Source organism: Archocentrus centrarchus, chromosome 10 (assembly GCF_007364275.1).
Source record: "Archocentrus centrarchus isolate MPI-CPG fArcCen1 chromosome 10, fArcCen1, whole genome shotgun sequence".
NCBI classification, from domain to species: domain Eukaryota; kingdom Metazoa; phylum Chordata; class Actinopteri; order Cichliformes; family Cichlidae; genus Archocentrus; species Archocentrus centrarchus.
In genome coordinates this window covers 9,764,383-9,789,697 of record NC_044355.1, presented here as the reverse complement: position 1 = coordinate 9,789,697, position 25,315 = coordinate 9,764,383, and the positions used below count along the sequence as shown (strand labels likewise).

General features: G+C 38.9%; 1 protein-coding gene across 2 annotated transcripts in view; it reads right to left on the bottom strand.

The window, feature by feature from the left end:
* The window catches only part of diaph2 (diaphanous-related formin 2), a 382,484-nt gene that overhangs the window by 145,486 nt on the left and 211,683 nt on the right, over positions 1 to 25,315 (bottom strand). For both annotated transcript variants that reach the window (XM_030738657.1, XM_030738656.1), the window contains exons 20-21: positions 17,610 to 17,711; positions 14,489 to 14,583 (exon numbers count right to left, since the gene is read on the bottom strand). In XM_030738657.1, the coding sequence (XP_030594517.1) occupies positions 14,489 to 14,583; positions 17,610 to 17,711 (197 nt within the window). The remainder of the gene's footprint in view (positions 1 to 14,488; positions 14,584 to 17,609; positions 17,712 to 25,315) is intronic.

Genomic DNA, 25,315 nt, shown 5'->3' with positions numbered 1-25,315 from the left:
TGGAAACTGTTGTCACTGCATTCTGAGTGCATGACAAAAAAGGTGACATTAATCTGAAACATTTCAAACTGCTGCAACTGAATACAGCTGGAAAAAAAGCAAAAAAAAAAAAGCAAGAAGACAAGGTACCGGGGAATCTATTCCACCTTGTGTTTGTCATTTCATTTGTCTGTCATCTTGTTAATTATCAGAAACCCCATAGAGTACAATTGACACAAAGGCAGCACCATATGTGTAGCAATGTGGGAGTCTGGGTGATGACGCTGGGCCAGACTCTTCACCACAGGCCACCAGACACACACAGCAGTCTAGAAGAGATTACTGCAAGTATGCTAGCAAAAACTACACATTCATTTACCGCCTCGGGCAAAGATGAAGGCGATACATATCAGCACATGTGCCAAGATACAGCAAAAGATGGAGCAACAAGAGCAAAAATTTAGCTGGTCACATTAAACCCTCAAGAAAAGAAAGAAAACAGGTGGAGGTGAAATGTGTGACAAAAGTGAATCGATCCACCTGGTATCAACTGTATATTAAACATTTGTTGGAAAATGTTTTATATTAAATTTAGTGAAGAAACTATTGATATGAATAGAAAATTGGAAATGTCATTGCCTACATGTAACAATAAAAACCACTATGGCCACCTGTCAGTTTGTATACTTCTGTTTTTAAGGCTTGAGTTGAGCATTTTGAATTCTGTCTCTCGGTTTCAAAAAACAAGATAGAAGTGGGAACTCAAGGACACAATACATCAAGGACACAATGCATACCTATTATACACAAAAAAGCAGAAAATATCTGACTACACTGCGTGAAATAATGTGTCGACAGAAACCATATTTCAACCACATCTTGAAATCATGTCAAGATCCAAATTAAATTATTAATTATGTGAATATATTCCTTATACAATCATGGACCCTTCAATTGGCAGTTTCTATACCCATGTTATAAAACTTTGTTTTCAACTCTTGACCTCTTGAACAGAAGGTCTGTGCAAGATTTTATGTTCCTGTGGTGAGAAATGTATATTTTATGCATATGTTCTGATTCCTCTCCTTTGTGTGTGCGTGCGTGTGTGTGTGTGTGTGTGTGTGTGTGTGTGTGTGTGTGTGTGTGTGTGTGTGTGTGTGTGTGTGTGTGTGTGTGTGTGTACACAATACCAGTGTATATGCATGCTACCTCTTCTAAAGAGTCTTGATTCAGTGTACCATGCACCTTTACATTTTATTACAAATGCAAAGTCTCTGACTCATCACTGCATTCTTTATGAGCTGGTGGGTTGGACACCACTGACAATTCGAAGAAAACACTGGCATGTTTTCCTTTATAAAGCGATTTTATGTAAACTTCCAGTTTACCTCTGTACCCTTCTGTGTCCTAGTACCAATAGTTACCAGCTGCGCTCTTCAAAAAGGTTGCCTTTTGATGTACCCAGAGTTAAGACAGATCTGGGGAAAACAGCATTTTCTCACTATGCACCTCAGACATGGAATAATTTACAGAAAGACCTAAACTTAAATATGCCTCTATCTGCTGGCGAATTTAAATGCACAATAAGGATGGCAGTGAAGCAGACTTGTGGATGTTTCTCTAGAGAAACCACTTAATGTTTTAATGTTTTATATCAAGGCTATTTTATATTGTGTATTGTTGTGATTTATATTTGATGTTGTATTTAAAGTATATTTTTTTTTTCTTTTAGGTTTATATGGCTGCCATTTTGGCCAGGTCTGCGTGGGTTTCCTCCGGGTACTCCGGTTTCCTCCCACAGTCCAAAGACGTGCAGTTACTGGGATTAGGTTAATTGGTCATTCTAAATTGCCTATAAGTGTGAATGTGAGCATGAATGGTTGTGTGTCTCTCCGTGTTAGCCCTGCGACAGGCTGGCAACCTGTACCGGGTGTACCCTGCCTCTCGCCCTATGTCAGCTGGGATAGGCTCCCGCCCCCCCCCCCCCCCCCCCCCCCCGCGACCCTGAACAGGCGTACAGGCGTAAAAAAAATCCCAGCTCGCCCTGTGGGCGGTCTTTGTGCTCTAAGCTCGGGTCCTCTACCAGAGGCCTGCGATCTTGAGGGTTCTGCACAGTATCTTAGGTGTTCCCAAAACTGCACTCTTCTGGACAGAGATCCCGAATGTCATTCTTGGAATCTGCTGGAGCCATTCTCCCAGTTTGGGGGTCATTGTCCCGAGTGATCCAGTTACCACAGGGACTACTGTTACCTTCACCTTCCACATCCTTTCTAGCTCCTCTCTGAGCCCTTGGTATTTATCGAGCTTCTCGTGTTCCTTTTTCCTGATGTTGGTATTGCAATGTCTATCACTACGGCCTTCTTCCTTTGTTTGTCCACCACCACGATGTCCAATTGGTTAGCCATCATAAGTTTGTCTGTTTGTATCTGGAATTCCCACAAGATCTCAGCTCGGTCATTCTCAACTACCCTTGGGGCGTATCCCATTGTGACCTCGGGACTTCCAGGTCATACTCCGCACAGATGTTGCTGCCAGCCACTTGGTTATGGTGTTCCATGTATGCCCTGCCTGCTAGCATCTTGCACCCTGCTGTTATGTGTTGGATTGTCTCAAGGGCATCTCTGCACAGCCTGCACCTGGGGTCTTGCCTTTGTGGTAGACCCCAGCCTCTATTGATCTGGTGCTCAGAGCTTGTTCCTGTGCTGCCATGATTAGTGCCTCTGTGCTATGGTTCAGCCCAGCTTTGTCCAGTCAGTGGTAGGGTTTGTTTTTTTTACATCAGCCACTTCCATCTACCGGTGGTACGTGCCATGCCATGTGGGAGGATGGGGTGTCTGGCCTGTTCTTACAGGCCATTCAGAGCCTGTACAACTGTAGCAAGGACTTGGTCTGCATTGCCGGCAATAAGTAGCACTTGTTTCCAGTGGGTGTTGGAGTCCAACAGGGCTTTGTCACTAACTCTGTTCAGAATTTTTTTGAACAGAACTTTTTTTTTGCATTGGGCAGCAGTTTAGCTCAGCGGGTGAGTAGATGACCATATCCCACATGTCTAGAGTGTTACTCCAGGGTTTTAGCTAGAGTCTGATCGCCCTGCACTGGGTCTTGCTGAGGTACCGTCATGCAGAACTGAGAATTCCCACTGTTAGCTACAGCGCAGCGAGTCCACCACCCCACCCCCACCTCTGTGCGATAGATAGATAGATAGATAGATAGACTGATGGATTGGGGCTATGGGTGAAGTGATGTGGACACTGCACTGGTCTGTTGTGGTGAAGAGAGAGCGTAAAAGCAAAGCTGCTGATTTACTGATTGATCTACATCCCTAACCTCACCTATGGTCATGAGCTTTGGGTAGTGACCAGAAGAGCAAGATCACAGATACATGAAATGAGCTTCCTCCAAAGGGTGGCTGAACTTTCTGTTGGAGATAGGGTGAGGAGTGCACATCAGGAGTCCTCCACATCAAAAGGAGCCAGTTGAGATGGTTTGGGCTTCTGACTAGGATGCCTCCTGGGCACCTCTTGGGTGAGGTGTTCTGGGCATGTCCTACAGGAAGGAAGTCCTGGGGAGGATCCAAGTCAACCTGGAGAGATTAAAGCTCTCGGTTGGAACGCGTTGGTGTTCTCCCAGGTAAGGTGTAGTGCTGGCTGGTTCCTGAACCGGATCACATTAACCTGGGTGACACAGTCCATTAAATGAACTGAGTTTACCACCACTAATAAGCGGGAGAGGGAGGTCTGAGTTTCTCTGCTTAGGCTGATGACCCTGGAACCTGTCCCCGGGTAAGAGGAAGAAAATATATATAAAATAAATAAATATATATATATATATATATATATATATATATACAGTATATATATATATATATATATATATATATATATTAGGGGTGGGACTTTAACGCATTAATTTCGATTAATTAATTATGGGGAAATTAACGCGTTAAAAATTTTAACGCATTTTAATCGCACTTTGCACCGTGGAACGTTTCTCAGTGCACGAGTTCCCGGCATACAGATTATATCGACGCACAATGTCCAAATTAGGGGCCGCATCCTGCGAAGGACCCAGCCCACGTCTTTCGCAGCCCACGAACACCACAAAGGCCGGAAGTGAGCGGCTAGCCTTCATATCAGCTGCCGTCACCTCTGCGTAGCTCATGTCGCCTAGCAACCGTGAGTGTGAAACACAGCTGTGTAAAAGCAGCTGTTAAACGGAGAACGAACTTTTTCTCCTTTTTGTGGTTTAATTTTAAGTCTTTAATTCAAAATAAGCTGTTAAAACAAGCATAACACATTTCAACATCAAGGAATACAGCTGAGAGAATGATTAATTTCCAACTATAACAAGTGAGACATTAATGTTGAATAAAACTATCCAGTTATGATGCTTAACTTTAATTTCAGGAGTTTGCTTATCACAGGAGCACTTCCACCCTTCATTGGTCTGTGTAGTAGACTGGTGGGAAAATAAACAAAATTTTGAAGTTTAAGCTTATGTATATTGATTCATTCATCAACTAAACTTAAATTAATATTTATCATGTCAAATATTGAAATGCGATTAAAATGCGATTAATTTCGATTAATTAATTACAAAGCTTGTAATTAATTCGATTAATTTTTAATCGAGTCTCACCCCTATATATATATATATATATATATATATATATATATATATATATATATATATATATATATATATATATATATATTTATAGCTTAGGTGAATATTGTGGAATAATTCCACTATTAGTAACCACACTGTCAAAGACCTTCATTCAGGATACAGTAACAGTGCTTGATACTGTTTCTGTTACAAATGGAGTATATAAGTATATACGCTGCAAAATGTCATTGACTCGGACTTGTAACCACAACAGTTCTTCAACTCGTACCTTGTGAAACGTTTGCAAACATACATAAAGAGCTCAGAGAAGCATATTCCCAAAAGTAAAGTCAAAATGACAAAGAAGCCCAAGAACCCTTGAGAGACAATGAGAGATATTAGAGATACATCAATCGATGGAGCTTTTCTCAGAGCAATAAAGTCTTTATTAAGTTGGGTTGAATAAAGGAGAAAAGAGAAGAGTCATCTGATGTCTAAAACATGATCTAAGTAAACTGGGCCCTTTTTTAAAGAGCCTATGGAAGGACTATAACAGAGACATAAGATGAGCCATGCCTGCCATGTGTTTGACAGATGTGATTTTCTTCTTTCTCCTCGGTTTTCAGAGACAGAGAAACATTTGGTATTATTCCCATACTTGTGATAGAGAACAACATGGGACTGTCACTTACTCGCCATGACACCTCAGCAGGCTCTTTACCTGGCTCGTGGCTAAAATCAGTGAAGACTTTGTGTTGAATCAATAACAAAATAATCAACAGATGCAAAGACTGCTCAGCATTCTGCAAACCTTACTTCTTAAACCAACCCCTGACAGTCTGAAAAGAAAGACGAGCAATTTCAAAAGTTTCTTCCCCCCCCCCCCCCCCCCCCCCCCTCAAACTAAGCTTAAGAGTCAAAAGAAAGAAAAAAGTTACTTTGCACAATGCTTTGTGGGTGTAGACAGCATCCATCTCAAACAAAAGGTTACTACCACAAAACTGTAAACTGAAAGCGTGGAACAAAGGCTATCAAGATGAGTTTTGTTTATGCGAATGTGGGCACTTTCCAACTGAAAAAGCTCAGTAAAACAAAATACAATGCAAACCAAATTTTACACTGTTAGCTCAGATATGTTCAGTATTACAAAAAAAAAACAAAAAAACAAAACTAGGTTTACAAATCTCATCGACTAGTTTATATTTGAAATAATATCTAATGCATTTACAATTACGTTTGTTTTTTTTAATCTTGCAAAACATTTGACAATTAAGCCTGAAATTTTAGAAGTAACTTACAGGATAAAAGCTACAAGAAATGGCAAATCATGTCTCAGAGGTACACATGTTAAACAAAGAACATCAGTCATACAGTCTGCATAGTTTACACAATCTACATCCTACCAAACCACACAAACACCTCAAATCTCACTGTGAGCAAAGCAACAGTGACAGATTGACAGGCAACAAACTAAGTGTGACAGATTCTAAAATCGCATTAAACTAAATGAGAAATGCAGTCTAAGAGAAAGAGACAAACACTGAGAGAGAGGAAAACAGGTTGGGAGAGATGGTGGGAGGGATTAATTTCAGGGTTGGGGCTGGAAAACCTGACAGACTTAGTGTGACATTAAATATGTCTTTTAGAATAAAATATGGGGATTTTTTTATACCTGAGCATTTACATTTACGATGGAAGGTGTGAAGTATGATTAAGAGTGAAACTAAGAAAGCAAGTAAAAGTTCACACAGAAAGAAAATATATAAACAGAGAGGTGCAATTTGGTGAAGAAAGAGACAGAGACAGGCAACACAGGGAAAAAAAAAAGCAGTGAAAGCAAGACATAAAAGAAACGTATATGAAAGCGTATCCGTTCTCGCCTGAACTGGTATAAGCCCTCAGGACTTACAAATAAAACTTTTTATATGTAAACTGAAAATGAGCTTTGCTTTAAAATATGTATTCAACTCTGATCCCTCCTCATTATAATATTTATATATTATTTTAATTATACTAAGACAAACTATATTCAAAACATTCACTAAGAAACAAACTTGCCAAGGTGGAGATAGGAGGGTGAACTTCACTGCACTGCACTGAAATTGCCACTCATTTGTATCCATTCTTGTTTTGCAATGTCTCATATAGTCATACTAATACAGAGCATATATGAGGAGACTGTCAATCAAGTAAGAATAGAGCATGCATGCAAAACAGTAATAGAAATTAATTTGTTTATGGAGTCTGCCTTCTGAGAGTGTTTCTTTGAATGATGTGCCATCTGTCACAGAAACAAAGACACAGAATTGGAAAGTGAAAACAGAAAACAAATTTTTACTCGGTTAAGGAAATACAGCATCCAGTATGCCAGAGAAGGAGCTGAATGGACTGCACATAATCAAAATTTAACTGCTGTGGCGCATTGTGAATGGACTTCCAACTGTGTGTGTGTGTGTGTTTGTGTGTGTGTGTGTGTGTGTTTTTTCTTTTAATCAATATTCAACCTTAGGACGGAGTACCTGGCCAGGACCCTGTGGTTACAGATCAGCAGCTTGGTGATGATCAGTGAAAAGTACATGTAGTACCTTGGGTGCTGGCCATCAGTTCTAAAACATATTTGATATTGCACCAAATCAAGCCTCATTTCTCTTTTTCCTTGCCTTTACTTTGTTTATTCAATACCTCCTCTCCTCTCCTGTCTTATTTTTCCAGCCCTTCCAAATCTGCATAATGTATTTCACATTTCATTGTTAAATTGGCATTTGATGCAGAGTAGAGTTATGTGCTGTGTGCCAAAATAAACCACAATTAAGCCCATGGGGGACTCGTTTCTCCTGCTTAAGCTCTAATCCAACAGGCCCATACTTATCGCCGTGCCCCACATGTGCACTTTTACACCATGAAAATGATGCCCAACAATGTGCCAGTCTGCTACAATCACCTGTTACAGCAGCGAACAAAGGCTGGCATAGGCACTGCCAGACCCGGCAGCCAATGAGCAACTGCATGTAATGATGGGGCCATGCATATGGATGAGCATGTTGGTGATCTAGGTGATTGACAAGAGAGATAAACAATAATAACAAGCAAGGCTAGTTCCGAAGACTCCTGTGAGACCTGGAGGAAAGGTTGTTGCCATGGCGAAGTGAAGGGATGTAGTGAAAAGCCAAAAGCTGACAACACCTGTGTTTACTGGGAGACAAACTAGTCAGTGTGTATGAGGACTGTACATGACACACTAAGTTGATACAGTCTTAAAGAATTCAACCTTTGTCATCATTATATATAAACTGAGCTAAAAGTAAATATACATATATGTGGAAGGTGTGTTGTGTATGTGTTAGATCCATTAGCTATTTGTGTTCAAATAGGAAATAACTGAAGTAGTCATTATTTTTGGCAGTATTTTTCCATGCTCAGCTGACTAATATTGAAACTAAAATAAAGACAACCACTTTAAAGAGTCCAGATTGATAATGTGAACTGCTGTTGATTAAAACACAGCTACATCACCACCACCATCTGGGCAGCCAAAACATATTAAGTACACTAGATTAAGTATACATATTACACACCAGCACACTTCTTGTCCCAGAGAGGTAAGGCAGAGAAGACAGATAAAACAAAATAAATAAATTGCACATTTGAAAAAACAAAATAAATAAATGCAATAAAAAGTTATGAAGGAAACATGATGTCAGGATAGCTGCTGTTATCTTCGGGTTCTTAAGAGCTTCATTTTCACTTTGAAAACGAAAATATATTTTTTAATCTTATAATGCAATGAGCAAAAATTGAAATGCAAACCTATAGGTGAGACTCTTTCCTATTTTCATGTATATCATAGCTTCAAGAAGCTATAATATATAAAGTATAAACTGACATTGAATGTGAATTAAAAAATGTCCCACTGTTTACCTAAAGGCTCTGGTATGTCAACCAATGAGTAATAGAAGTGATGCGCATACACTGACTAATTAGGATATGCTGAGTTTAAATGCAAGGGACTGGACACTTTCATGCAATTCTTTGATATTTTTACTAGTGCATTTGCACACAACATAGGGTAATACTAATTACAAATGAATAGCAGCGGTGCAGTGTTAGTCATTAGCCTTTCCTTTTGAAAAGAAGATGGGGTAATATAAAATACATTGGCAGACATTAAACATTAAGAAGCCACTCTGATATTCTGCAAAACAAGCCCCCAGGGCCATATCATCCGCTGACGAGACTTAGCTTACCACACGCACCAAAAACTGGGCGTACTAAAACATTTAGTGATGACTCTCTCATTTCAAAAAGCCAGATCACGTATTACGTTCTTAGTAGAGACTGAGAAAAGAGCTGCTCTCCAGAAGCCTAGAATTTGTTTGAAATTAATTCTCAATGCACACTAAAAAAAAGTGTAAAAGGCAAAGGATGGTGATGCAAAATATTGCATCCATTTAATTATCTTTACCGTTTGCTGCACATGGTTTGAGGTAAGTAGTTGTTAAATAACTGCATTCCTGGCTAAGTTCCTGACTAAAGTCGCCAGCATTAAATATAACCCTTTATGATTGTGCATTAGCTTTGACCTACTGAGATCAATGTACTGATGAGGTTTGACATGACATGGTTAAATGGCACATAACTGGACATCACAAGAGCTCTGCGACTGCCCATCTATATATACAACATGAAGAACTTAGACCGTCTTTGCTTGAGGGCAGTAGAAAACCTGATTAGACCTGAAAAAGCTTATATTTGCCCTGGGGGAGCATTAAAATAGGGTATACATGCATTGTAGACAGCTTAAGAATTTATAAACTGTAATCACAAAGAACTATTTCCCAAGATGTGCCAATTAAGCAATGAGGGAATGCAAGGTAGTCCAGCAGAAACACTGTGTAAGAATAATAAGGGAAAAAGTGGCAAGACAAAAGAAGAAGCTCAGAGTGCTTGGAGAGTATCCTTGCTAAGCATTAATCTAAATTCCTAAAAACCAATACCACTTAATCCATCCTACGGTAAGTAAAAAATGTTTCAAAGTAAGGCTTTGGACACAGTTTCTCTTTGAAATTGCAAACCATGTTTAATACAATAATGGCAACATTGTCAGCAACTTTAACTTATTTTGCAATTCTCCAGCGATAACTGCTTGAACAGAGAAAGGTTATGAGCTAATAACTCCCTGATTGTGTACCAGTTGATTGCACTATAAACTATTCAAGTTTACAAGTGCTTATTAATAATCTGGGCATTGTTTGGCCTCCTTGTGTTCCTCTGGCATGAACCGTAAGGGCATGAGACCAAATACCATCATTATGCCAGTTAAGCCTTCCCTCTGGAGCATAGAGCCTGTGGGGTACTTTTGGGGAGATAAAAACACTAAAGGCAACAGCTTAAGTCAGTAACAATAGGGTCATGGCCATAGTCACATCATGATTCAAACAATACAAGTGAGGAAGATATGTTCTTAGCCAGAGTGCTTCTAAAAAGAACCTAACATGGCTAGTACTCTTGTAGTGCCAAACTAAATGCAAACACAATAGAACCTGGCCCCTGAAGCCCAGAGCACATGTGCCTGATTCTTATGCACACAAAAAAAGGTCTACAGGACCCTTCCCTTGCTGCTTCTGCTGCCGCCAATAAAAGCAATGAATAGCTTTGTCAGGATGTAAGCTCTTTTAAAAGCAGACCTTTGCAATGCTTTCTGAGACTCAACCTGCTTTCACTGAGCCAAGTGGTATTGTTGTCTTTCATTGTCCACAGTGTTATAATCTATATGGTAGTATGGTGACTGTCTTTTAACATATGATGAAGCTGACCTGATTTACAAAATTAACCACCAACACTATGACTATTGTAAGTCAAACAAAGAACATAGGCAAAGAAAGACAGCGCAACAGAATGCAGTGTGTGTGTGTGTGTTTGCATGCGTTGTACACACCTTTATTGGTTAGATGATAAATAATGCAATTGTACAGGCGCTAGAGGACAGAGGGGATAACTGACACCATCTAGTCATTTTTATGTGCTGTACGTATGTTTGCATACCGGGCGTATGGAGATGAAAATAAGGATGCAAGCATTCATGTGGGGCACGGATGAATGGTGAGACCCAGGACTGTCTGCTAACATTCAGGGATGTGTACATCATCTCTGAGGCGTTGATGGACCCTAATGCAGAATAAGGAGAGCCAATCAACTCCTATCTATCTGCTCTGCCAGGGTGACACATCGTAGGGGTACTTCAAGGCCAGTGTACTGCCACATTCTGCTGACAAATCATTACATTAGACATGTCGACTGGGAAGGAAGGTAATAAGATTGAGTTACAGGGTTTTAGATGCATTATGAACACCTCTTGCTTCCTTGATTCCTTCCGTTTTCACCATTCTTTCAATTTATCAGTTTGAGCCCAATTTTTGAACAGACATTTGAACTTGTTTATTTTTTCTTTTGTGACAAAACCAGCAAGGCCAGTTAAAAAAGGAGGGATTGTTCACGAGAGCTCTTCCTCACCACATTTACAGGCACACTTTGTCAAACTGCCACATGAAATTTTTACTGTTACAAAAACTTTTTTCATTAACAATGACTTTTTGATTCCAGTTCAGTAAGAGAAAAGTACAGATGTAAAACCAACAACATGTGTACTATTATTTTTGCAATAAAAAAAAAAAAATCTGAATAATGGCTTTTAATCAGAAACAACATTGCAATTACCTTAATTCATATCTAGATTAATAAGAAATAAATACAAGCATAAATAATAACAATAAGAATCATTTGCAATAAGAAGAAACAGGAGTCTGATAAAACCAATTAAAATCACACAAATCTGAAATTTAGGTTTCTTTTATTTGCTTCAAGATGTAGAAGAGAAGATGAAGAAAAAGAATAAATAATATTGTTTTTTTTTTTAATGTTGTTGTTGTTATTCATTTATTTTTGAAAGCCTCCCTGCTTTATTTTATGTGTGTACATCTGTCCACGAGATAAATGGTGATTGGCGTGTGGCTGAAAGTGGGTGGTGAGGAATGATTAATCAGCATAATGAATGTGGATAAGCACTGTGCAGATGGAGCCCACACTCAGGACTGTGTCACCCAGCAGGGAGTCTCTTTGCTTCCCTTCAGTGCTTCTGTATAGCTTCAACTATAGCTATAATTGTATTTGTTGGGCATGTGTTGCTTGCTGCCTTGTTTAATTTGCAAGCTCATTTCTGAATGCTTTTGCTTTATAATCACCTCATTCATATTTCAGTAGGATGGTTATCTAAGTATACAATTAGCAACATTTTCGTGTAAATAAAAAAATTGCACGTTTGTTTTGCTTCTCCCTCTTGCCAATCATTATTGCACTGTACTGTGTGTGGCAAATTGTGCTTTCAGTCAAACACCAAGTCCTCCTGCTTCACATTTTAACCATTAGACAACACATGGCATACTGGGTGAATTAAGGGCATGTTTTGTTTGTGGGTTCAAACAGATTTTTAATACATTTCAATTGAATTTAAATCTCATAAACTGAAAAGGCCTCAGTGTGATTTCTATGCATTAAACAATTACTTCTGATTTTATTTATTTAGTTAAAAGCTTATATTGCACAATAATATAATATGTATGCATGTACCCACATGTATGTGTACCCACTCAGATTCTATTTATACACCATATATAAAGGCTAGTAAACCTTTAACGTAAGACAATCGTAATGTCATTAATTCAAAGCAAATCCAAAGGAGAATGATGCCACTTAAACATTTCTGAGAAGCCAACCTGATTTTCTTTTGAAATGTCAAATAATCCACCTAAATAATGTAGCATTCAATAATATCAGCGTAACTGCAGGTGAATTAATAGAAGTCTACTGTAGGTCAAATTGTTAATAACTGGGATGTTGTCCAGCCTGTCCAGTCCAGACTTTGTTCTTCAGAGAACCATTATCCAAACAGCAGTGACATACATGCCAGATGTGAGGCCCCTTCTGTACCAATAAGTTAACCCAGTTGGTCGCCCTGCCTCCCTCCAGATTTCGTGACATTAGCTTGGTTTCTAGATGCTTTTACTGAGTCATGCACTCGCTCTCCTGAGCCTCGTTGAGCTTGCCTCTTTATTAGAAGCCACACTATCCTGCTTCCCATTGAATAAAGGGTAAAATGCTTGAATGCTGAAAAAGGTACATATGGCTTACCCTGACCACGTGCCATATTGCTACCAACACTAACACCACTAATGCACATGCATTTTTAAATGGTAAACAAGATAAACATGAAGCCTGAAGCAGCTGTCAGTATGTCAATAACTGCATCACTGAACACCACTCTTGTTGCTGTGCTTTTGCAACATTTGGCCATTATTTGTTCATTACTGTCTTTATGAGTGCTGCTTCAGTGTCATGTCAGTGAACAGAAATTTTAGTATTCCAGTGATCACTGAAACAGCAGGCTACTGACCAGCTTCATGTGTCCTTGCTGACAGTTTGATTAGGGTTCGTTTATTCATCCACCAGCTGTTTAGTGGATGAAGTGCTGTTTCTTTCTATAACCCAGGGACACTACTGTCCTGCTAGTCCAACCACATGTTTGGTGCTCTGTGGAACATGGCCCTGGTGTGTATTGGCACTGTTAGTGCTTTAACTTACTTTTTCTCAGACAAAGATGAGAGTGCGCCATCTCATAAGATATACTTTTCTGTACTTTCAGGGACATTACCAATCAATTTAAGGTTTGATTTCCATGCACAGGGGAGGAATTAATTACAGTAGCTGATGTACAAGACATACAAGTCTTTGTTGATAGGACTGACCATGTGATAAAGGATTTATACTAGTATATACAATATACCAGTTAGCTGCAACACTAAGACTGCTTTCAAAGTGAAGTGAATACCATTGAGCATGTTGTTACAATGCACTGTTATGCTGGGAAATGTTTGGTCCTGGGATTCATGTGGGCGTTCCACTGCTTACACGTGCAACCCAACTAAACATTACTGCAGAACAAGTAATCACCCACCTCCACACCACAGCTGCATTCTCAAACCACACTAGTACATAACATTGATTATCCAGACCCAATTGAGTATCTACAGGATGTGTCAGAGCAAACCAAATCCATAGAGGCCCACCCTACAACCACAGGACCCAACAGATCCACTGGAAATGTCCCAGTGCCAGACACCACAGGACACCCTTAGAACCAGTGGAACTGAGGACTTTTCTCCCTTCCTCTGGACCTAAGCTTGAAATCAGCAACCACTTGAACAATGTCCACTGCTGGTTGTAAAGTAAAGAAAGGAGGGGACAAAACACTTTTGTACACACCCGTGCACACAACACAGTGTATCACTGCCAAGATTATACTGAAATCAAATGTTCTATTTGCTACTCACCCCTAGGGTACACACCTCCTACTGCAGAAATAAAACAGTAATAAAAGCCAACACGCTGCTTTAGTCAAAAGGACAGTGCAAGAAATGTTAGTGTAGATTGAGGCTCAGGCTGCACAGTGACGCATCTTCACCTCAGGTGCATCCACCCCATTTTCAATTAATGCTTTTTTTTTTGGAGGCAGGAAAAAATAAAACTGGAGCAAAACAAGTAGCCTTTAGGAAGCTCATTAATCATGGTTTAAGACAAAGGCAAGAAGAGATGAGGGTGGAGTTGAGGAGACTTTGCCAAGTCTTGTCCTTCTCCATCCATTGTAAGAGGATGAATGGGGGGGTGAGTCTCTATGGTCCACATGAGCAGGAGAAGAGTGACTTATGCAAAAAAAAAAACAGACCACACCAGGTCTCCACAAACACAAAGTTCACACTTTTCATTTTCAGAAACTAAAAAGAAAAGCAGAATGTTAAAAAAAGAGGGGGTGGGGGGTGGGCTTACACACCACACTGAGTATCAGTCTTACCTGGATGAGTGATTCACTCAGTCTCTCCTCGTCTACCTCCAGCACAATGTCCCGGATCTCTTCATAAGGCAGGCGGAACGAGCCCAAGAAAATTGCTGTTGTGATGTAGACAGAAAAGAGTCATTTCCTCTCCCTTTTTTATTAGACTGCAGGCTTCAAAGAGACATTTCAGCACAAAATGACCACAGACCTAACTTTCCACTTGGAAAAACTAATGCATTTTCTGCCTCTCAATAGGACAGTCTGTGTCACAAAAACTGGATAGGAAAACATCAAGATTTAACAATAGTGTAAAACTGTGAAAGGTAATAATAATAATAATAATAATAATAACAATAATAATAATAATAATAATAATAATGTAATTAGTTGTAGCAGTGATGGTGTCATCTGGACAGCTACATGCTTTTGTAAAGGTGGATACAAAGATGTCCACTGAATTTGCCTCAGGGAAAAGCCTCATGGGTGTTTCACACTCCAGGTGGGGTGGCTACATTGAAAAGTGGAGCTGATGGTGTATCCAGGTGGAAGTCACACATGGAGGTTTGGTAATGAGTTGGAGGAGAGTCACTCAACAGCTGCTTAACTACTGAAGCACTGGGACCTGATGTCTGTATGAGACGTGCAACAGAGAGGGAGTGCATCCTTTTCTTCAGATCTTCACAGTCTACTTCTATTTAATATACAGATCATTAACTGTATCTAAGGGAGTTATGACATAACGCATCATTACTATTGTTTTAATGTAACATATAGTGTAGCATAGCTTTATTCATATAACGCTGAACTTTCTAGCATCGTGTTCTAGTGTCACTGCATAAGAACTACAGAAATGTAGAAATAGTTTTTCTCTTTTCAGTTCAACATTATAAGGTGAATTTTTGTCAAATAGAAGAGATCACTTGTGTCTCTTTAATAGACTTACAGCTGGATATACAATATTAAGTTCTCTTAAGAGTCGGCCTTCAAAGGTCATATGTATTGGATATTACAAGATACTGAAGATTAAAAATGGAGAAAATGTAGATGGGAAGGCAAATAAAAGAGTTCAGCACTGAAAATCCAACATGGGATGCTATCAGGTTACACCTGCTTGTTACTTTCTGTGATGGTGTAGATGTAGGCGTGTTGATGAGATTCAGCAGCACAATGCAGTTTTGGTGCACCATTTAGCAAAAATGCACCTGCACATCCACTCATGAGGATCAGTTTCTCCAGGTGCACTGAGGTGGATTTTTGGCTTTAGTTTGTGGACAAAGAGGCTTTGCACAGCAGAGCTACAACCATTAGCACAAAAGGAATCAAACATCTGACTCTCATGCCTGATCCTTGATATTTTTAATGCTTGATGATCTCCAGCCATATTTGATAATCTTCCATAAAAAGAATGTACTGTATTTAGTGTTTCTATTTATTATTTCATTTAAAACAGCTGCTACTCTGTGCACAAGCTGTGTTACACAGTACATTTCCACAGCTGCAGATGTTGAAAAATAGTGCAAAAGTATTTTTTTTTTCCAACTGGGAAGGAATATCGAGTAGGATATTTACTATACTTAAAGTCCTTGAACTACTGAATCAAATTAGAGTTTAGATTTGATGTACACAACAAAATGTGTCTGTTGTACTAAATTCAACTTCAAGGTAGCATCTTCTCAGGAGACTTCTGTCAAAGTAAACTTAGTTTATACTGGCTCATACTTTTCAAGATTTAAACTCAACCTCTGGTGAGGATTTCTTTCAAAGGGCAGGGCTAATGCTAATTTCTCTAATTTGGACTGACCCTACAGTCAAACACCAACATGGAGCTTAATAAGAGTTCTTAATAAAGGTTTTCACAAACACACAATTTAAAAGATTCCGGTGTGCATAATCATTACAGCAGAATACATCAAGTCGTACTGGCATCCCAGTCACTCATGTTATCCAACTACCTACATATCTCAGTCACTGAACCTTCAAAAGTACCAAACACCGAAACTATAAAGGGAGGTTAGACGATTCAGAGGGAGGCACTGAATATGATCTATGATGCTGTAGTGTGTGTCAAGGCGACACACGCTAGCTAAGTACAACATGTTTCCAACCCATTTCCATGCTGAAGGTGAGGTTTTCTACAGTCTTATTTTTGCTTCCTGCCAAATTCAAAACCCATCTGCTGGTTATGTAATCAAAGATGGCAGTGATACCTATCAACATTGTCACAGCCAATACAAGGGTGCAATGACATGCAATGGCATATTTGCAAATGCACACACACAGTCATGGAAATGCAACAAACAGGCTTCTATGTTTCAAAGTTATGCTCAATATTTTGCAAATTTAAGTAATTTATCACACCTATGTTTAAGGAATATGTCACCATTTGTTTATGATTCTCACTCTCTGTATTGGCATTTATTCACCCTAATTTTGCACATTCTGAAATTCACCTCTGCATAGAGAAGAATGGTGTAAAAGACACATATAAACAAATGAGTGGACTGTAATCTAAACAATCATTCATTTTTTTAACCGCCTATCCAATCCATGGTGAGACTGGAGCCTATTCTAGCTGTCATAGGTCGAGAGGCAGGATATACCCTGTATAGGTTGCTAGTCAATGGAAGGGCTAATACAGATACATATAACTCATTTACGCTCACATTCACAACTATGGCCTCACACATATCTTTGGATGTGAGAAAGTCAGAGTACCGGGAGAGAGCCCACACAGGAACATGGGGGAATAATCAAATACCAGCTCACTGGCAACATTTTAACATGTGACATGCATTTTTGATAAGGTGGTATTATTGATATCGTTTCTCTGAGTTATAGTATACCAAATCCTTGAAACAGATGTACTTACGATGCTTATCTAATACACCTGTACTAACTGAACAGGATACTTAAGGCTGCAACTGATTTTAAACACCTACATGTAGCTTTAGTAGTCCGTTCTGACAAAAATATGCTCTGCAAATCAAAAGGCTTGGACACAAGTTAGACATACATGTGGTGATCACAATACTATTGCACCCCCACCACCACCTCCAAGAACTCAGCAAAACACTATCCGTACTGAGGGCATATGGTTATATGGTTAAATTCTCAAGAATACATAACTGCATGTACTTACAAAGATTCTGTGCTGTCTTGGCATCCAAGATACGAAGCTCTTTTGCCTTTTTCTTGAATTGTGGCACTCTGTCTTCATTCTCATCCTTCACGTCTTTTCTCACTGCAAGAAAATAAAAAATATCTTTCACTCTTTTTCTCTATCATATATATATATATATATATATATATATATATATATTTTTTTTTTTTTAATATAAAATCTATGAAATACTCAGACATTTTGGGAATTCTATGCAGTGTAACATGAACATATTATTGATTGCTTTCAGTGCTGTATACAAACAAGAATTAATTGACATTCAAAAAAAATAATTTTCCCACCATTTTTCAAAACAAAGAAAAATAATTAATTTACATACATTAGAATCCCAATGCATATTAAAAAGTAAGCTTATAGGACATGTGTTAGATGCCAACAGATGGCGTAAACCAATTAAAAGCCAAAGCTTCAAAACCCAGAAAGTAGTATTTTGGTCCTACATCCTTTTCTTAACAAAAGGCAAAAACAAATAAGCCACTGCTGCTTAAGTATTTGGCAGCCAATTTAACTGATCAGCCTGTTATGTATTCTACACTTAATGTGATAATCTGAAAAAAAAAATCACTGAATATATAAGGAACTGTCACACCAGGTTTATATGTGTTACATGAAATAGATAAACCTTCAACAGGCAAAAATGTAGACAGATATCGTAGTTTTTCTATAAATATAAGCTGCAGTACATGGCAACTCTACAGTGGAACTGTTTTGAATGCATTGCTTTTTGCAGTCCATAACATATGTCATATAAAGTTGGTGACAGGTAGAAGTGATTGATGTTAGCAACCTTAAACATAAAAGTGGACCTACATAATGTGCAATATAATCATCTGTAGCATCAGAGGAAAGTCTTGCAGACACCTTTCCTATCTTCATTTGCATGTGCCAACACTTTTGTCATTGTGACAGTGGGTAGATGGTTGATAAGCACTGCTTCTTCCCTTAGGCCCTGCCTGTCAACTTCCTAGAGCCAGGGAGATAATTGTGTTAGCCCCCACAAATCCCAGAAAATGGTATTAAGTCTGTGACTGAACACAATAGACAAATTTGTCTAAGAATGAAGAGACCCTATGTTTTCATAATGGACAGATTATTGAGTCTGCACACTAGGGAAACACCACAATAACAGTATTGCAGTTTGTCTAAAAACACGAGTGTCTGCAGGGGACAGAATTATAGACATTCTACCCTTTTTTGTCTTTTGCTTGGCAAAGTAAAGTCTTTAAATGTCATGATGAATTATTTTTATTAATTTATCAGCTGCTGGACTTTAAATGCTCAGATGTGTTTCAGAAAGAATTCTGCTCATGATCAGAGCATTCTGCATAATAATGTTTATCTCAACTATGTTACTGAAGCTGGGAAAAGGAAATTCAAAAACATTTTCACAATTGTCAAACTACCAACAGTACTTACAATAAGTCCAAAATAATAAAACTAGTACCTAACAACTTAGTTGGCTTTCAGACTTTAGATAAAATGTCCCAATACTGGACCTGCTCCTCCTTATCCTTTCTGGCTTCTCCATAGTCATCAACCTGTGGAGATATGCACATGCTTTCAGTGGGACTTATCCCTACTTGTCCCCAACTTTGTTGGTAAAGATGATGAAAGCATAGTTCAGCGATCTGTGACAAGCCAGATTACAGCTGTGGTGCATATGGTGACCAGACCTATTTTTACAATTACTGATAATCCTGGAGTTAATTTGAAAATTTGAGCCATAGAACAAGCATCACACACTGTTCTCTCATTCAGAACCATAGAATAGTACCCTATTTGTACCACAATTTCCAACACCATAAAGAACATGATATTAAAACGTTCAAGTCCTGTTCTTCCACTGGTCTATAAAGAGCCTATGCAGCATAAAACACTGCTGCTAAATGAGTCCAAATGATTGCAACAATAACAACAAAACAATACAAGATTCTTCTTTTATGTATTTGCTTCTTTCTTTTGGGTGGGTTGGGGAAAATTAAGTATTTCTACTTTACTCATAAAAAATAAGGCCCTGTGGTGGAATTCTGGCACAGTGTCAGAGAACTTTAAACCCTGTGTCCATGTATAGCCCAAAAGGTCAAATTTTGTGAAACTGTAATTATAATAAAGGAGAGTCTGTTTCACAATAAAGATGCAGCAACATGAGAAAGAAGATTCCTTAGATCCTTCTCTCTCCCCCAATGGTTTATGAGAGGCAGCACACTTTGTTGCTAATCATCACAACTGCTCTGTTTAAGCCCAAGGTGGGAGTCTCCCAGGAAATCTAGAACAAACAATCTGCTCCCTCAGTGCTGGCTTGCATATTTGAAGAAAGAATCAAAGAGGCAACATCTCCTGGGCAGCCAGAAGAAGGAATGCTGAAGGCACCTGCCTAACTCAAGTGCTTTCAAGGACACACGACATCTGGGATGCAGTTGTTTACTAGTAGTAAAATGGTATAACTATAATACAAATGCTACATAAAGTATTATGGTTTGATTCTCTGTCAAAAAAAAAAAAAAAAAGGATGATCCTTTAGGAGCCTGTAGAACACAGCACTTCAACTTGCAATATAATACACAAGCGTGCACATGCCAACAGAAGTGGTGAGATGTGGGATTTGAGAATTCATAAATGCATTTAGGAAGAGGATGTTAGCCAATTCATTAGTGGCTGTGTTTTAAGTGTTTTACACAAGGCACAACCCTCATACATACTTGCAATTAAGTAAATGTCATAAGAGAAAAGTCTCAATTTATTTCAACATTTTAATGGGCAGTGTTTTGGTTTAATCTTTGCCTGGAATTTACCTTTATTAACAATTACAAGTAATTAAGAATAAAGTAATACCTCTACTATAAACTCATGTAGAAGCCCTTTCCAAAGCAATGAGAGGCTTTTCTACAAAGTAATTAAGTAAGTAAAGTCATTTCTTTAACCCCTTAACTGGCAGCAAAAAAATCACCTGACAAAAACTACATAACGCCTTCTGGTCATTATTGGCTCTGAAAAACCCATTTCATAGCCTATTAACTGGCCGCGTCTGGTCCGCCGGCTGAATGAAGTGCATTTTATATGGCAGGCTAGACCCTCCCATTTTGATTGACACCTCATTCGGCCAATCATGTTAAGAAATGGGTTTGCTAGAGCCAGTGATACTCAGAGGGCGTCACGTAGCTTTGTCAGGTGATTTGGTGCAGCCAGTTAGATGATTGGCCGAATGAGGTGTCAGTAAAAATGGGAGGGTCTAGCCTGCCATATAAAAGGGACTACAAACGGCCCATCAGCGGGCCCTTGCCAGTTAAGGGGTTAATCAGATGGTTGGCCTAAACAATAAAGAAGTACTGTATTATGCTCTTACTATACTGTTACTAGTAACTGTAACTACCATTTCCAGTAACTGGCACAACATTGCTGAGAAACTCTTGAAAAATATCAAATATCTAAATGGAAGAAACATGCAAGACATCAGTGTTGGCTGCACAAAGATCAAGCAAGCACTTTGGTGGGACTTCCCTTCAAGGTGCTTATAGACTGACATAGGATCTCATATCAATATCATATGTTGTAATGTTATTTCAGTTCTAGAAAGCAAGTGATGCATTTAAAAGTAGAGGGGAATGAAACTGATAATCTAGCTACAGTGGGGAAAATAAGTATTTGATACACTGCTGATTTTGCAAGTTTTCCCACCTACAAAGAATGGAGGAGTCTGTAATTTTTATCATAGGTACACTTCAACTGTGAGAGACAGAATCTAAAAAAAGATCCAGAAAATCACATATCATTTTTATGAGGTGTCAGTGACATCTTTCTATATGGATTCCTTCAAACCCATCAAATAAGACAGACACACAACAAATGTTAAGTTATTAAACAAATCCTGTATTTGGTCAGTAACCAACAAGGTCAAAGAAATCATCCTTCATTTCCTACATGGCAAGACTCTTGAACAAAGAATCTGAAGAGGGGGAAAAAAAAAAAAGATTAATTAAAATTTGAGGAAACAATGCCCCATACACAGAGAGCAAACTGAACTGTGAGGAGGAGTTTGGATGCTTTTTGACACTGAAGTGCTCTTTTCAACCTTCATATTGCCTATACTGCCTCTTGAATGTCTCATTTCAGTCCTTCAAACCCTCAGCAAGGTGATCTCGGCCATTCTGGCCAGTGCCTAAGCTGTCTTCGCCCTAATCCCAAGGGCCCTGTGCTATATCAAAATAAACATAAAAAACAGTGCCCTCTATAATATAAAACAGACATATTTTTTTCTAAAATCCTATACAGCTCAGAGCACCTCCACTGGGCACTGAGTAGTGGCATCAGTAGGTTGATTTCTGCAACAGTATTTGCTGGCTGACTCAATTATGCCACATGTCACATGTTTCCTCTGGGCACTGCATGTGGACTGATGGGCCCTGGAGGGCTTGCACACATTCAAGCTGCCACACTAGTTGGAGTCCCAGGTGTATGGAGAGGATGACTATAGGTGGCATATAACCAGATGGTTGGCCACAACAATAAAGTAGTTTTGTACATGTGTTCAAAACACAGGAGCTGTCAGGTAGTTACTAAATATTTCAAACACCACATGGCTTGAGACTGAGGCAGAGTTAAATTTTGACAAAAGTTTTAGTTTTTCTTTTTACCAAAATTCAACTTTGGGAATGTGTGTGATTACGTTTCTGCCAAGAAAGCTTAACCTGCCTGACAGTGTAGGGCCATAGCAGCTGATCAAACTCTGTGTCAATATTTAGACGTGTTTTATTACTTGCCCAGTGGCTAAAATGTAATACTTTGACAACAATGACATCTTTCATGCACAGAGTTATATTTGTTAATGGAATCTTTCAAGCAATCATGCAGTGAAGCACCATTTGTGCTGGGAACAATGTTGGAGGTTTTTTTGGCAGCTTGTTGGTTTCCTACAAGCTTTTGTGCACAATGGAGTCCTATTACATAGATACATTATTTCTGTGTCAGGCAGTCAGATGAAAATGTAGCGATAACAAAATTCTAATTAAAAGCTAATGTAAGCAGCAAAATCATGTAATTATTGCTATTTGGTGAAATTTGCAGAGGAGCTGGGTAAGGAATATGTTTTTCATCTAGGCCACACAGTTCATGAAAGAGGGGAAAAAAAGCTTTACGAAATATGAACAGTGTCTCCTAAACTTTGCATCCCACTGTATTATCTAGAGCTCAACTTTCTCAAAGCTTATTCTTGGGCCAGATGGTCCTCCAAGGGAAACAGTAGGGTCAAATGTTTTTCACGTGACATGGGTTGTGAAAGTTTAAGCAGAAAAATGTACCAGTGAATTAAAATAGTTTTATTTCACATGGATTTGTTGTTACATCTTAACTTACAAGGTTGAAAAGACACTGTCAGGGAGGAAGCATTTCAAAATCATGTTTAAACAAAACAGATGGAAATTTTGCTGGCGCCAGCACAACCACATGAAGAGAATCCTCTGGTGAGTGTAATTGTAACGCATTACATTAACTGAGGGGGAGTTTAAGCTTACTCCATGCCAAAAGGAGTCACCAAATTGATAGAGGTTTCAATGAAAAAATATGTGAATGTTTGTGGAGAAAAAACGACTTGGCTTATTAAAGATGACTTGGCTTCCATGTTAAGCCTTCTCTGTGGGCCTTGGACTGAGGTATACCCTTGGGAAGCTCTGTGATAACAAGAGTTCTCCAACACTTGGACATTCAGTCTGTTTGTTGGCCCAGAAACACTATCCTGGGTGCCTTCCATGCAATATCTCCCTCAAGACATCCATAAAACCCAGGGCATTACAAAGCTAAACACTACCACATGTTCACTTCCGGACACAGACCATCCGGCTGAGCCCCAGCACCAGTCACCAAAAAATAAGCAGGCCTTGAAAAGAAATAAGAGAAAACTGCAGATGACAGGTCTTCAACAAACATATTTAAAGGCAAAAGAACATAGAGTGGAACAGGCAATGTGGAGTCTGGTCCTCTACGAGGCAATTTATTCCTTCAAATGTGCAATCTGCCTGCAAACATGTGCCCTGTCCTCCATCTCAGGGACTCACACTGAGGATTGAGCTACTGGAAGGCTGCCAGTTTGTCTAAAGGAGATGGATTCAGAGGAAAAGTCACTGGCCTCAGTCACAGAAAAACAATTCAGCAGAGGCGAGGTGTGTACATAGAGCACCAAGTAGCCAGCAAATTCTTTTCATGTTCAGCATCTCAGTTTAAAAAGAAAAAAGACTATAAAACATTTTAACAAATGTGGTGGGGGTGAGCAGCATGTATACTATAAGGGTAGCATCTATTTTTTTTTTCTTGTCTTTTCCATTGTGGAACAAACCATAGTGAGCAAAGGCACAGTTGAATGTCTGATGGGAAGGTAAAGACTTTTCAGATGCTAATTAGAGAAAATAGGGGGGAAAAAAACAACACAGAGTACAGACTCAAGAACTGAACTTAAGACATAATCAATAAAATCCAGTTTTTTTTAAATACATTAAGGCTAAACAGATGTCTCAAAGCCAAAGTCAATCCACTATGTGAATACTATCCACCCAGTCCACTATTTTGGACCATGAGAACATGTCCCTTCTCCAAAAAAGCCCCACTCCCCATTCAAACTTAGCATTTTTAAAACAGAATACCCAAACTGCAATTAAAACGTGCCATTTGCATGAATATACATCTTTGCAGTGCTTTTTGTGTGAGACAAATCTTTCCCTGTGGATTGGAAAAATTAAATCTCTTAGCAACAAGAGTACAAATTCAGGTTCTAACCTTGACATAACAAAAAAATGTTGAAGATGACTTTATTTTAAAAAAGTACTCCTCAGCTCAAGGTTAACTACAAGAATGGAGCTGCAGTTGGGTGGGAGAGAGAGAGATGCAGCTCTCAACCATGCAATCATCATCATGCTTAATGATAACAGGGAGTGGGGGAAGTGGCTAATAATGATTATGATGATGGTAACCGCGGCTAGGGTGTTAAATATTAGTGTGAGCACACTACTGTGTCGAAACACACTTCCACAAAATATGTAAGCACACCCTGAAATAGATGTGACAATATGAGTTTTAAGCTAACTATAGTTCTCCAGAGTTATCGCCTCTACTTTCTGAAAGCATCTGGTTCTGATTATCCAAGATGTCTAAATAAAAGGTGAGTGTACAGACAGCAGGATGAGTCCTGCAGTGTGACACTTTGACCTATGGCCAGTAATGTTTTCAGTATGCAGGGATAGGCTAAGCCCACGGTGGAAGGTATGCAGCTGGGCTTGGAGCAGAGCCCAGTGAGAAAAACACCTCCTCTTCGAATTGAGACAACACAGATCTCCCTTAGTGCCCTGGACTTCTGCAGATGGTTTATGTTGCCTATGAAAATGGTAAGAGTTTATCAAGACTGCAGACTCAAAGAATCAAAAACAGGGTTATCGTGATCATACAAATTTATAACGGCATGCTTAACTGGAAGTTTATTGTTGTGATTTAGATTATTTTTTAGGTCTATATAAGAGTACAAAAATTGTTATGAATCCAGAGACAGATGGTGTCAGTTTGATTTACTTAAAATCTTATCCAAACTGGGAGTATCCACATACTTTAGCACAGTCAATAATTTATCTAATACACTGAAATATATATTTATGCTGAGAGGAGAAATGATGGTACAGTGTCTTGTA